Here is a 15596-nt window from a genome sequence, read left to right as displayed (position 1 = left end):
CAGCTTTCAAGAAACCACCTTTCATCATTATACAGTTCAGAAATCACTCATTCCCATCTCCATATGATCATGTACATTCATCTGTATTCTGCTTAGACTGAAAACTACTCTTAAAGTTATACTCACCTCAACTTATTTGGCAGGTGCTTTATAAACGTATGGTTTTGAATACTTATACCCACATAGATACAGACTTTTACAAATATCTAAATTAGATACAGGAATACCCTGCTTGTATTTCTTTAGATTTAAGTACAATCCTAAGGTGATAAATCAGAAGATCCATTACAAATGTTAAGAACGTAAAAGAAATTAGAACAGGACCTGCTGCAGGAAGCCATCCTATCTCAACCTTTTTTTCCACTCTTCTTCAGTGTAATACAGTAATACACTAGCAAAAGCGACCTGGCTGTTGGACTAACAGACTATCCTGTATAATGTAAATTACATTAGGTATGCACAAACTTCACAATTTCACACATGAGATTCAGATATACACATAAAAATATGTGTGTGTATCTGATAAATGCCTAAGCGCCTGAACTACATTAGCTCTTTGCCTGTCATTTCGTCCTAAAGTCATGCTCCTGTTGAAGAATTCATCGTCTAAAGCTGGGTGGTGGGGTGGGGTGATAAATTTGTTTATTTAATCTCAAAAGATGTAAAACCATCAATTGATTGCATTCCAGTAATATCCCAAGGCATGACCTAGACAAGAATTTCTTACTCTGGTCTTGCAAATCCACTGCAAACTACATTTCTAATTTAAACTCTTTCACTTTGGCTCTGGAAACTATGCCTTTCTCTAGGAACCTCACCACCCCACCATTAGAGATAGAGCTTTTTGAGCGAGGAAAAACAGTATCTAACCATTAGGCATTTTCTTCCCACCCTTAACACTCACAGGCTTTAAATGATGCACACAAGTCACAAGAGTACTTCAGCTTTTATCAGCGGCTTATGAATAGAGCAGGCAAGAGTGACAACATTGCAAAATGTTCATAAATCCTAATACATTCACAGTACAACAGCACTTCAATGCAGAATTTAAAGATCAACTGCAAAGAACCCTCTACTTTGTTAACCATACCCAAAGACCAGCCAGCTAATCAGTGAGATGCTGTTTTATAAAACTGGGGCACAGGGACACAGTGACAAGCCCCACATCATCCTAGTGTAGAAGCCAGTGAAGAGCCAACAATGTTCCCTGACCGCTAAGCCAACACACTGGTCGTGTGGGCAGACCTTCTTGCTACCATTCCCCTCAGAGTCCTTCTAAGCCACATATCCCTTGGAGATGAAACTCAGCAAGAAATTCTCTTTTGAACTGCAAAGCCAAAAAATGCAGCTGGCTCTAGGAAAAACAAAACTAGCCTTGGGGTGGCAGTCCTGCTGAACACTGAGTAAAGTATATACTGGTCCAGCATGTCCCTTTATAGTAAATAAGAACAAAATGCCTTTGAAGCAGGATGTCAGGAGCTGATCAGTCCACCTACTTGGTGGAACAATACTGCTTATGAGATTCAGTGTTCTAATGAGTACTAGCTTACCAGAGACAAACCTGGGCAAGATTCTCTTTCTAAATAAAATGCACAGCTGTGGACAAGATAGGAAAGATCTGTCTGCTCACCTGGTTGTCACAGTAGGAAGTCTTCCTTGCTAAGTGCCATCAACAGCTGCAGAAACAGAACTTTTTTCTCTAAAAACTTTTGGCATTAATCATGATGTTGTTTTCTTCTTTGGCCAGTAAACTGCTCTCCTGTTTCTGCTGTCATCTCTACATGTTGAAATGTGCAAAAACTGATTAGTACTGCTTTCTGTAATTCCTATTCGGTTTTGTGAGCCGTTGTGGAACCAGAAGACTGTCAAGTCTGATTTTGTAACTGGCTGCTGACAAACTTTGTATTAGAGGCAAGTAACAGAGGAAAAATGGAAAACCATGGTGAAGAATATCAGATGCATTCAACTCAGAGCATCTAGAAAAATTCCTGTGCAATTACATGTCCCTTTTCCTTCAAAAGGCTGAATAGGGACAGAACTTCCAGTACTAGTTTATAAGTGATTTAACTTATGCAAGTTCTATATTACTGCTCTTCAGACCTTCTCATTAAAATTTCCAGTTACTGCAGCCCATGTTGTACAAAACCAGTCATGTTGGGTCTAACCAAAAGTCCATTTAGCCCAAGCACCTAGCCTGGGGTGATGGACAGATCTTACTGCTGCAAGCAGTCTGTTTAGTGACTGTCACATTCTATAAACTTCAAAATAAAGCACTGAATACACACAGAGACCCCAAAAGTATAGTGGTTATGAATAATCACTTGGCCTCCAAGTACCTCAGGTGATTTCTAGAGCCAGATTCTGTCTACTCTAGGTGGCAAAGGATCTCTCTTTCACATACTTTTCCAGTCTTCCCTTGAACTTCTGTAGACGTTTAGCACCAACAATATAATATCCCTGTGGCATGGTCTCCTACTAGTCCTGTTTGGTGCCTCCTAGGTCAACTGAACACAATCACAATCATAAGCTTACAATTCTATGAAATTATGTGCAGAGGGAGAGACAACCCTTCTAGGGAACTCACCATTTACTGTGGTACTTTTAGAGACAAGGTTATCCAAAAATTAGATTTGAATTTCCAAATGTAAGCCATCCTTATAGAACTACCGATAAGGCATACCTCTGTAACTAAATATTTATGTAATAGTGTAACTTAACATAAATACATGTAATTTTAAAATTCTTTGTGCATGTCTCTGTTTGGTGCATGTCTTCATTTTTGGTGAGTTTTTACTTTATCATACATCATGAAACGCAGATCTTGAACGCAAAGCAGAGCTTGCTGCTGGCAGACAGAAAGCAACAGGAAGAGTAACAAAAGCAAAAATGTAGTAGAGATCCTAGCTATGCTGGGATGCAAAGTAAATCTTGCAAGTCCCTACATTTGCTGATATTTAGTTGTAAAATAAATGTAAATAAAACTGTATTTTAACAAAAGGTTCATGCATATTAGAGAGCACCTGTATCTAGGTATTAAAAGAATATGCATGGACAACCTAGGAACTGCAACACCTATGTTCAATAGCAGGAATCATCTTCACCTAATACAAACACTGATCTCCAAGAACCTTCCTGATCATTCTAATAGTTGAAATTTTTTGCTTTAATTGCTGTCACTGTGATTCCAAAATTTTTTAAAATTATATCAAAGTCTACAAAATTTACCTAAAGTCCACCTTTATTCTGTCAAATCAGTAAAACTTACAAAAAAGCACTATTACAAAAGGGGCACTCTTTGCAGATGAAGAAAGAAATTAACATTACTGTTATGCAGACACTTAGGAACTCAAGTTTCATAACAGATCATATGGAGTGTTGACTGTACACACAGCAGAATTTGTAGTAGGACTGGTTGCATAGAAGAGAAATCTGCAACTGAAGTCAGCCAGAATCTAAGAGAAGAGCCAGAACTTGTTTTAGTCATTGGCGTATTCTTCCCTACCCTCTCATCACCCGGGGGTGGGTGGGAAAAAAGCCTCAAGAGTTATGAATCAGTGTCCATTTTCCTACCAGCCTTCAAGATGGCACTACAGCCCTACCCTAAGCGGCAACGGAATTACACTGGCTCTGCAAACTTTAACTGGGAAGCCCAATTCAAAACTGCAATGTAAGAGTGAAAACAAAAAGACAAAGAGAGGTAATCTGCCCCAAAGGTAATTATCTAATGTCTATGTGCAAGGAGAAGAGGCTAAAGTAAGCAGTGCTGTCAAGCATGATTCAGGCAGTAAAAGTATCTGAAGAATGGAAGTTTATAAGTACAAGTATTATCCCATCTTTGCTACATCAACTGTAATTGTACAGGAAACAGGCATTGTTTACTTTCAAATTTATAACTTTACCTCAGTAAGAAATTTATAGGAGGGGCTTCTCAGAAGAACAACATACCAATATTACTTTTTTTTTTTTAAATCAAGACAGAAGAACATGCTTTCTCCTGTGATAACTTTCTGGGGAAAATGGTTAGTAACACATACACACACAAATCTGAACAGTCAAGACTAATTTTTATATACATGTTGCATATTTCTAAGTAACAGGCTCATTTTCTTCCATTATTGATGTGAAGGTGCAATCCTATTTCACAGGAGATTAACCAACAAATACCATCTAAAAAAGCACTACGTTTCTCTGCATACATATGGCTAAAACCATTTTAATGTAATGAGCTATGTTCAGCAAGACTAAGACAGAAAATATCAAAGAACCGAAACAAGCAGGAAAAAAATTCCTCACTTTCCACATACTGATGCCCCCCACTAACTAACACTCACAAAATAGTTCATTCAGAAAATCATGCCAGGAACAGATGAAGTTGGTTCAGATGCCCATTAATTTCCTTAAAGAAACATAATTTACAGCAAGATACCTGGATTCTTATCCAGACTTAGCTGCCTCAAGAAGTGGGATTTCCTAAGAAAAACAACATAAAAATCTTAACCTCATGCTAAACTACATCTTCCCTGTTTTTATTTTAAACATCTTTTGACTTGCCTTCACCCTTACGACACGTTCTAGTTTTGCTTTCTTCTCATTTTCCCTGAGCTCCACTTACCCTATTTATCCAGAAAAGACAACACGTTTATGTTCAATATGCAGAGCAGCTTTCTGAGTTCTGTTCTGTCTCTCCTTCTTCTGTTTGTTTTCCTGTTGTTAATTCTAGCTAACTGCTAGAATTCTGATTCTGGCTAAATAGCTAAAGCTTCTAATGGCTTTCAAGACAGCCTCTAACAATCTTCTCTCTAATATTTTATTACAGCGACTTTACTCACAAGCTCCTGTAGCAGTCTGTAATTAAATATACTAGAACCTGGACAGAAACTTCTGATTAAGAATACAATTAATAAGCGCTACACACAGATGAATCATACAGAAAGAAAAGCATTCTCCCTTGTGGCATTTTGGACATTTTTTTGCAACGCAGTGACCTCCAGCTGCCACAATACTTACACTTGGTTTTCCCAGTATCTTTCATGAAAGGCTCTCAAAGCACTAGGGCATGTTTCACTGCCAGCAATATTTCATAACAGGAAACTTCTGTCTTAAAGGTCTCAACTTTATTTCCCAGTTCTTGAAGATGAACATCCAAATTAGAACATTAAGTAGTCTTACATTTATGACGTTAGCACTTGGATTTAAGTTCCACTGTGCTGAAGTGGTACATAGTTACTTGATTTTTCCACTTCTCTCAAAGATTCTTTACAAGGCCACCAAGGAAACACAAGTTACCATGAACTTGTTAGTAATAAGTAACAGAACCAGATATGAGTAATATTAGTATTACAGATATTAGTAAATACAAATACACAGTCATAATTTAAAGTTAGTACATAAAGATTTTCCAAATCTTATATCAGAAACTGAATCATATCCAATAAATGCAGGTTCAGTATTATTTAATTCAAAACAGACTTCTGTTAAATGAAAGTAGGTGCATCCAAAAAGCCAGTTCCAAGGCATACTACCTTAACTGATTTAGGCTTAAAAAAAGCAATGCCATGTAAACACATAACTCATTATACACAGCAGTTCTGATTTCTTCATGCACTTTATCAAAATCAGAGCACTGGAGAAAAAAAAAAGCTTTGCAAGATTTTCAGCTCACATTCGATATGGTATCACCTGTGAAATTAAAAATAAATGTTCAATGAACTTCTATTCAAAAAGTGCTTTCTCAAGTCACAGGACAACCCACTTAAATGTCTTAACTCTTCTTTATTGCATGAGCAACAGAATATGCAGGATCACTTGCTCCCGCACACCAGTCAATTACATGTAAATTCTTAATTTGCTTCTAAAAATAATCCTCGTGTACTGATTGCTAGATTCTCTTCTAGATTTTTACCCCTTTATAACTACCCAGTTTTGGTGGGTTTGTTTTGCTAAGGACCCTTGATTTCTTTCTAAGTACATAAAGTGAATCCTACTTCACTATCAATATTTTTTCCTGTTAATTCTTGGCACAACGGAAGGTTTGAGGCGTTATCTTAAAACACAGACTTTATGTCAATATTCAAACAGCAAGTATCTAGTTTTAGCACAAGTGAGATAAGCCAAAAGGCAAGACAGACCAAGGGAATTATTTCCTTTCTCCTGTTCTCTGTTCTTCAGAACTGTCCCTGCAAAAACATGTCTTCTCTGTTGCTGCAGGTTTCTTGGGATATATTTACACAAGAAAATAATCACAGATATTGTATTTTCACATCGAAGCCTGAAACCTTAATTGCTCTGAATCGTGACTTCCTGAACTTGAACAGGACTCTCATTTGTTTCAGGATAATCCAACCTCTTGGCCCAGCCAGCAAAAACTTTGATTAGCTTCCCCTCTAATACTCATTCATGAACAGCACAGTTTGGTCACGCCTGCTCATCTTTTGGTATTGTCTGCAGCATATGAATTGCAGCATGAAACAAAGCTGTCTAAATGGACAACAAAAAGCAGCCAGAGAATAACCTTCATGAAATACAGGAATAGCAGACGTACACAAAAAACAATGACACTGTGAGAAAATAAATAAAACATGAACCTCAGCGACAGACAGAAGGTGACAAAGCATAGGGAAGACTGCAGCAGTCAAACTAGCATGGCACCAAATTTATCTGCTTGCTCTCTGCATCATCAGAACAAGAGAGCTCTAAAAACATACAGCTCGTAATATGCAGAATTATAGCAAGAACAAGCACACTTTACTGCTGTCTAGTGATGTCCCCCCCCCAGGCTAGCTGAAAAAAATTCTGTATTCCATGAAAAGACATCAGACTTTGTCAGCTAGAGGAATAATCATCATGATACAGGACTCTGGAAATGATAGGAAAATAAGAGAAAAATCAAAATTCCTCTGCTTCTAAACAAGATTTTCCAGGTGTTTCAATGTTTATTCCAGGTGTTCATTTAGGGGAGACAGGAAAAAACGAGATGTTCATAACAAATGAATGGGAGTATACGAAGTCTAGTAAGTGAGCAAGGGGAGGCAGAAGAACACTGCCAAAGTACTATAGCTTTAATGTAAACTGAAACTCATTTAACAGAAATACTGGTCTTCATCAGTTTAACAGCATTTTCAGTCAGAATAAATTAGCAAAAATTCTGCTTCTTTAAATGTTTGAATTTTCCATTTGAAAAAAATAAAACCACAAACCAAAGAACTACTGGTTACTTTCTGTTGACATCACAAATATTATACAAATTCTCTTACCTCAAGTATCAGTCTCTTGCTTGGCACACCAGGCATCACCAAATTTAATGTTTAAAACCAGAATAGCTAGAAGGACAATTGTGAGATTTGGACTCCCTTCACCCCAACTAAATTGCTAGTGGTAACTTCATTTGTATGACCTTTTTCATAAATACAAATTTTGCTTACCTGATGCTGAGTTCATGATGTTCTGCTGCACAGAAGGACTGGTGGGAGCCGTAACATTCATCTGGGAAAGCATGGCCTTCCTAGGATCTTGCCATGTCGTTGTTTGATCAATGTGACTAAGACAAAAAAAACCCAAGAGTTAGGACAGTCACGCATTGACAACAATGACCTGCTAGCACAGAAAGTTTAACAAAAGATTAAGCCTGCCAACAACACCCATATTCAAAACCAAGCAAGAACTGTTTGGATTCTTTCCAAGCATCACAGTATGTCAGATTCAAACCCTTACTCTGGCTGCCACACTTCCCCAACAAAGAGCTGGAGCCATCAGACCTAGAGCAATGGTGAGACAAGGCTCAACACGAATATCGTAATCTAGCTTGTCATACCATAACTAGATGTTGTACCCTTGAACTGAACATTCTCTTCCTTTTCTTGCTGATTAGTTACTTGTACTTTTAAAATGTGAATTCAGAGTCTTTAAAAGCAAGCTAGTTATGTCTGGAATCTCAAGCACAGTGGTATGATGAGTTCATATTCAGTGCCTATGGAGTTGCTATGAACTGACTAGTGAGTAATCATTAGTCTTCCCAAACTTTCTGTGCACAGACCACATCCTCAGATTATTTGATGGACTATTCCCTTCACCACTGAACAATCTCTGCATGGTAATTTAAGTAACCAGTCACATTAGAGCAGTAATATGAAAGTGATGTGCAGCTGCCTTTCAACTTCATGTGAAAAGATGAGGACAGCCAGACTGTCAAGTAACTCAACTAGCCCTCTGCAGAACCTGATTCCAAACATTCGGAAGCTTAGATTTATGAGGTTTGGGGGGAAAAAAAAAAAAAAAAAAAAAAAAAAAAAGGAAAGTACATTCAGCACTGTCATACACAAAGGTATTCAATTCAATGGAAATATAAAAGCTTAATTAATGAATGATTACTTCACCTTTTGAGTATTTGATTAGCATGTTTTGTTAATTAATAACAAATGCAGGCTATTCATAACAAGCACAAATATTATCTTGATGCCGTTAAGCAACACTGCTCCAAGAAGTACATGTGGACAAAAATGAAACTACTAATACACACTGAGCATTGACAACAAAGCTTGGTATTGATTCATTTAGAACGCGTATCAATTAAAACTCATATTATTATCAAGTGGAATCCAAGGCATTACATGGAATGCCCATTTTCATACTTCTGCAAAACCACATTTAAATCTGCAATGTGAATTCTATTGGTGATCTGAGTTCAAAACTAGGTACTGCCAACTCTCTGCTTTGCACCCATGCCTGTGATTGTGTTTTGTATGTGTCTTGGTGGATCAATGTGTATTGGTACTGAACTATCAATAAGGCTGTAAACTTTCCATCTTTTTGTTGGGATTAAATAATAAATGTGTGGTAACTGTTCCCAATTCACAGCTTCTCTTATTTAAAATATAATCAAGTTTAGGAGCTGGAACTGTATTACTTTAAACATTCTAAAGGGATAAATAATTCAGACCTGTCACTTCAACACTAGCATCTTTGCGGACACTGACACCTTGTCACCCTGCTCTCCACCAATGAGCAAGGGACCTACATAAGCACTACTAAGATGTAATTCATTTGATCAATTTAAGGAACATATTGAAGGTGAGTCCGGCCTATTTTCTCCTTGAAGAGGGGAACCTAAGTTAACTAGGTCAAATACAGTGACATTATAAGCGATGAATCCAAACTTTGGTTTTGTATTTGCATGACCACAGCACCCAAGAGCTCTGGTCATAAATTAAGACCTCATCACAGGTCAAACCGGACAAACAAAACAGAATATAATTTTCTCCCTGCCCTAAGCCACTAATTGGTTGCCTAGAAACTTACTAACAAAACCCCTGACTCCAATTAATAAAAATGTGCTCCACTGAATTATTAAATGTTTTTAACATATTACATGATGTTTAAAAAGTTGGTATTTCCCCCAAAAAATACTGAATTTTGTAACTACTTCATAATTCCAAACAAATGACAATGAATAGATACAAATTCAGAAGATCATAAAATGGGGCAGTAGTCACCAAAATAAGTACTTAGGTAGAATTATTTATCACATTCTAAACATTGAAGGGACTTTCTGTTATAAGGTAGAAGGTAGTACAAAGTGGTTTTTAAAAGAGGTTTTAAGTTATGTATATTTTACCATCTCTAAACATGCACACAATTCCATATCAAAGAGTTACAGACACACTGCAGCAGGGTCACAAAATAGGCAGGAATGCTAGCCGTACAAAAACATACTAGCAAACAAAGCTCTACTTTGTCTGCACGTGGCAACTACTGCCAGTTTTCCCATGCGTACAGGGAACCCCCCAGTTACTACAGCGTTAATTAAATGGTGTCACTGCCATGTTAGTTCCCTCAGTACAGCTCACTTGACACAGGTACTATTAAGCACACTGCATCTTTGGTTGCATGTTCTCCAATATTCAGCTCCACTGAGAAACATGCCACATGCAGCAAGACTTCATTTGCTTTTCAGCCTATATATTTATAAAACAGGGCACAACATAGTAAAGGCTGCCCTATACATACTGGACTATCCACAAACCTTCATACTGAAGAACATTTTTTCGCTTTTCCACTGCTCAATTTCACAAAGCAACGAAAGCAGGTAAAGATAATACATAGAGGTAAAAACACTGCACAGTAATGCTTCACAGACCATGTGTTTAAATTACAGTACCAGCACGTGCTACTCCCCCACCCCCCCTCCTTATTTCTGATTTGTTATATTTGCTCAACCCAGTTCTGAGAACAATAAGAACCAGGAAAATGCCACTGCACTCATGATAACATGCTCATTTATTTCCATTTAACTCCTATAAAAATCCACGTAACACTACAAACTTAGAAAATGTCTACCTAAGGCCACATATTTTATAGCTTTTATTTCCATATGCTATTTGAGTATAGAGTAAGAAACAGAAGGAAAAAAGTTATCTCAGTGCATTACAGAACCATTTTTGCAGTTAACTGTAGGAACACATTGAAACAACATTCACCAGTTTTTCCAAACAAATGTGAATATGGGATAGATGAACGGACTATGGAAGAAGCAATTTTAAAAGTACATCCAATTTTGAGCACAAGGACAGCATTATCGACGCTTCAAGACTGCTTAAGCACACCATGCAAAGCACAGTTAATGTTCATATAGCTGTTACCAGGGATAGCTATTTTAGGCAGCAGCAGCTTCCAACTTTCCCTAGCTGAGTATCACTTCAGAAAAGTCAGCATGGTCCTCACTTGACTGACTAAACTCCAACCAGTAGTCATGGAGCAACAAGCCACAGAAGAAACGTCTCAAAGCAAGCAAGCTGATTACATTAAAATCATACTAATCACAAGGCTGGTTCAATAACGCAAACTTTTCATGCCCTCCCACTCAGCTCTGTGCTTCCTGACCTACACATCCACTTCCCTCATACATTCCCTCAAAACCTCTCTCTTCAACCTCCACCAAACCACAGTCCTTACAGGTATCTCATGTACTCCATATATCCTCAGTTTTTCTATGTTATAGACTAAGAAACCACCCAAAACACATCACAACAGATCAGTTCTTTTCCACAACTTCCAAACCATGGAATGAATACAAGCAGGCAAACCCCCGCTTACACGGATGAAACGTCTAAATAAATCCTCAATACTATAGGAAGGAATACAGGTCTTCGTTTTGCTCATATCTGCAGCATGTACACCAGGGGTAACTTACTACAAACACTATGGATTTTTCATTATCAGGTTAAGTACTGGAACAGGACATTCTCCCCATGTAAATATCTTTCCCTCTGTTTTGAACAGTAGCGCAGAAAAGGTCTAAATGGACATAACAAGAACTCTCAACACCAGCCCTACCTTTCCCTGCACTAAACAGATTTTCTCCATAGCAGCTGCATTACATGACAACTGCCCCAATCCATACATTACCTTCTATTTTACATGACCTGAGCCATATCTTGATAAAGCACTACTGTCAACCTCAAGATTTGTAAAAAATATTATCAAATTATATCGAATCAACAAAACCTATAGACCAGCCATTATATTTAGTGCAGTACTATCAATTAAACTTAAATTCTACCTACTCATGAACTAGAATCGCAGCTCTGTACTGTGTGCACAGAACAACATGAGTAAATATTCTTGGAATTAAAATCAACATCTCTAGGGCAGTCAAGGAATGCGAGACATCTTACTTCATAGAATAAATTCTCAAATCCAACGTCTAGCTATCTGACACATCACATCTATTATTGTTCATTTATATCTAGGTGAAGCAAATCCTTGTTAAATTGGAATAATGTTGTATAAACTAAGGAAATCAACTTAGACTGTACCATAAATTTAACTCTGTGGTAACAGGCATAAGAACAACAAATCTAAAACATCCACAACATGCCAAACATTTGTCAGCAAACTTATGTCCGTCCTGCTATCAAAAAGAGTGACTGTTACAAGCCCCCCCCCCAAAAGCACTTTCAAAGTGCTGTGCATTATGAAGCTGCCTTTTCCCACCCATCCCCAAGTTTTACAGTAATACACAAATTATTTACATATTGACAAGAATAACTTTAAAGAAAAATGTTCTCATTTTATGCACACAAAGCGCATTTCTGCAGTTGCTAAGAACCAGAATTTCTTATTGAAAGAAAACTTTATTGGCGTGAAGCACTATCACATGCCTGAAGATTTGTCAGATTATATTTCTAATCTAATTTTAAAGGATTTGGGGTTTGGGTTGTTTTTGGGGGTGTGTGTTATTGTTTTGTTTGTTCGTTTGTTAGTTGGTGGGGGTTTTTAAAGGGTAGCGGAAAAGAAGCAAGGAGATCCAGAGACGTAAAAAACAATATTCGTTCCTTTTTATTGAAAATAACCTTTAGATGCTAATAGTTAATAAACCAAAACCATTTCTAAAAACAAGAGAACTGATCTGCCTTTCCACAGTGGGATATACCTTCACATTTGTACTCCAGCTGCTGCACTGAAAAGACATGAACTGTATTACTGAAAGCCACATCAGAAATGAACTAATACACAAAGAACACACAAAAAATTACTTGAATCCTTTGAGAAAGGCTTATCTAAGAGGCCTTGAGTTCTGATACTCCGTAGTATTTGTAGCAACTACAGTGTCTCTGTTGGTAGATACTCTTTTCAAGGTATGTTGAGGACTTCATTCATATGACAGAATTCTCAGTCACTACAAAACCATGATTTTTTTCCTCTCTTTTGCCTTTATTAGCATAAAGTCACCTTATATATGGTGCATGTCTGCTACATAGTGAGAACTTTTACAAGAAAGGATCTTCTCAAAAAAGATATTATTAACAGAAGAAGGTCAGAAATTGCCAGATTATTTTACTAAAATGTGCAACAGAAATGTGCCATTAGGAAGAAAAGCAAGAGACAGGGAACAGATATTTCAGTCTTAGGTACCAGATGAACACAGCATATGGAATTTCTGCAGCAGCTAAAAACCTGAAGAGGTCTGACCTAAACATAAAAGAATATAAACAAGGCAGAATAAATCATACATCACTTCTCTTTGCATTTGGACATGATTCTTCATAAAAGGATATTTCAAAAAAATAGTCACAAAAATTCAGAAATACAAGTTGTTCTTCAGTATAAAAGCATTCTTACTGAAGTGATGCATGTGTTTTACAATGTAGACAAGACTTATGTCTGTGAGAAAACAATTTCCAGTCTCCAGTGAAGTTGAGATGACTAACTTGGATTTTGGTTTTCAGAGTTTTGGGACTGTTTTAGGAATTCACTGGAAATCCTGTTTTATTAAAAGCAAAACACAAACACAGACCACTGACCACATCATGCCAGACCTACCAAAACTGCTGACTTGGCACTGTGTACTTTTAGTATTGGGGATGGATAACAAGCAAGTGCACAAATGAAGCTAAACCAAATTATTTTCTAAACATGGTGTGAAATTTCAACTTTTCATTATATCCCAAATGTGAACTACTCTATCGACAAGCATGTCACCTATGATTCTGCTTTACCTTAAATGACTGAGCTGCAGACTTTATTCTTTCATATTTTATCCTTTATCTTCCTAATCAGCTGTTTTTCTTGATCCACACAGTTCATGTCTTTCTGAAAGGTTTTCCTTTTTTATTTCTTTTCATCTAAAAGCTTCAAAGATTAGATGGATCATGACCATAGTAAGTCTCTTCATAAATGCCATTACTGAATTACTTTAGAGCTGTCACTAGTACATTTTAGTACATCAGAACTTGACGTTATATACTGTAAGTTAGTTCTCCTGGTGGTGCCAAGAGAAACTGAGAATTTCTGCTCTTGAAACTACCATAAATTGCCTTAAAAAAAGTCAACTTCAAACTAACCCCTTTGCCAAATCTTATATAAACTTGTCCTGTACATAGGCAGTGCAGGCTACCTGCAAGATTCCCACCCAGCTATCATTCTAGCGGGCAGAGAGAAGAAACCAAAATATCTACTTCTGCAGAGGCCCAATCTGCAGAATCACAAACGTGGTGGTCTGCCTGTAGGGCAGCTGTGAAACTAACAGTATCTACTAATTCAAGAACACAGCTGGATGCAGATTCCTAGGAAGGGTGGCAATACATACAAATACTTGGCAATACAAAGACAGCCAAGATCAGTCTGACACGGCAGATGGGCTAGGGGACTCCACAGGTGAATTTTCCAGAGTTCGGTTTAAGAGATGGGGTGAAAGGAAAAGTTTAGAAAAGAAGCAGCCTCGGCATAAACTACTCTGATTGCCACTCTCAAAAACTGAGAGTGTAGCATGCAGAGATTTCTGGGTTATGGCTGCTGATGTTTTCAGGATATTACACACAATGGAGTGGATTCAGCTTTGACCTGAGGGTAGAAGCTGTGACGTTCTTTGTGCACCCTTTTTTCTGCCCTGTTGAGGGGATTTCAAGAATTGGAAAAGATTAAAACATGAAACTAAGTCTTTAGCTATATGGGCCATTTGTAATTAGTTGTTACTGATTTAAAAACAAAGTACATTTCTTTGCAAATAGTGTAACAAAGTTACTGATTTATACCTCAAATAGCATTAATACATTGAGATGACACAAAATTTCAATTCCAAGCAACAACAGTAAAGAGAAAAGCCTGAAGTTGAAATGATAGAGCTCTGTTAGCAATTACCTCTACCCCAATTCAGTACTCCATAAACACTTCCCTAAATTTGCATCGCTATTAGACAAGGACACACCTAAAATGGACCAAAATTCTTTAAGGACTTTCGAATTGTCTTGGTAAATAATGAATCCAACAATAGGAAAAGCTGTTGGTCACACAGCAATGAAAATCTCATCGGCTGAGAGGTGATATTCTACCCATTGTGTGGGAAAGCATTGTGTTTCCACTTGTCCTCTCCATATTAACTTGCAATATTTCCCTAGGTTTCAGGATTATTACAGCCTAACATACATATAAAAGCACACAGCAGCAAAACTAATAACTTCTTAATCTGTTTCCCAAACACAGTGTGCTTCTTAAGGACAGTAATGTCTCCAGGCATAGCTTAATTGCCTCAAAGAAATGGAAACACAGAAGTTTCTAAATATTGCTGCAACACATAATATGGCTGAATTTTTTAATTTTCCATATTCATTCTTCTGCTTGACAAGTCTTTACGCATTTACTAAACAAAGTTTGTGTTAGACTACTCCATCTGCGCCACTGACGATGTCCTCATCAAACCATACCACAGGCAGATGACAGAGAGCATACTGGCGATACGACAATAGACAGCTCTACCCTACTTTTAGCTTGCAAAAGCATACCTTAAAACCAACATGCAATTGTTCAGTGTGCAATCACATGTCATGCCACAGCTGCCATTTCATTAACTTTGAGATAGAACAAGGTATATGAGAACGGCAGACACTAACATCCTGTTGACCAGGTGGGAAGAGAGCCTGCCACAGCTCCAGCCACTTAATCGAAGTATGAAATAAAACCATACATGCGATCTTACATAATTACAGTCTTAGGCAGCAGAAATTCATTCAGCAAATTAATGGTTTGAATCTGGACCAGAACAAAGCAGTAAGGGGAATTTAAATGCCTTAAAAATCTCTGACAAAAGTCCAACTGGTGCAGAA

At 37.4% G+C, this 15596-nt stretch overlaps 1 protein-coding gene across 8 annotated transcripts in view; it reads right to left on the bottom strand.

Moving 5' to 3' along the window:
* YAP1 (Yes1 associated transcriptional regulator) overlaps window positions 1-15596 on the bottom strand; it is a 98603-nt gene that overhangs the window by 37668 nt on the left and 45339 nt on the right. For all 8 annotated transcript variants that reach the window (XM_080376492.1, XM_080376494.1, XM_080376493.1 and 5 more), the window contains exon 3: window positions 7422-7537. In XM_080376492.1, coding sequence (XP_080232618.1) covers window positions 7422-7537 — 116 coding nt within the window. The remainder of the gene's footprint in view (window positions 1-7421; window positions 7538-15596) is intronic.

The sequence above is a fragment of the Falco punctatus genome (assembly GCF_963210335.1).
Source record: "Falco punctatus genome assembly, chromosome: 2".
In the NCBI taxonomy this organism is placed as follows: Eukaryota; Metazoa; Chordata; class Aves; order Falconiformes; family Falconidae; genus Falco; species Falco punctatus.
The sequence above is the reverse complement of the archived record's forward strand: the minus strand, read 5'-3'. Positions and strand labels throughout refer to the sequence as shown.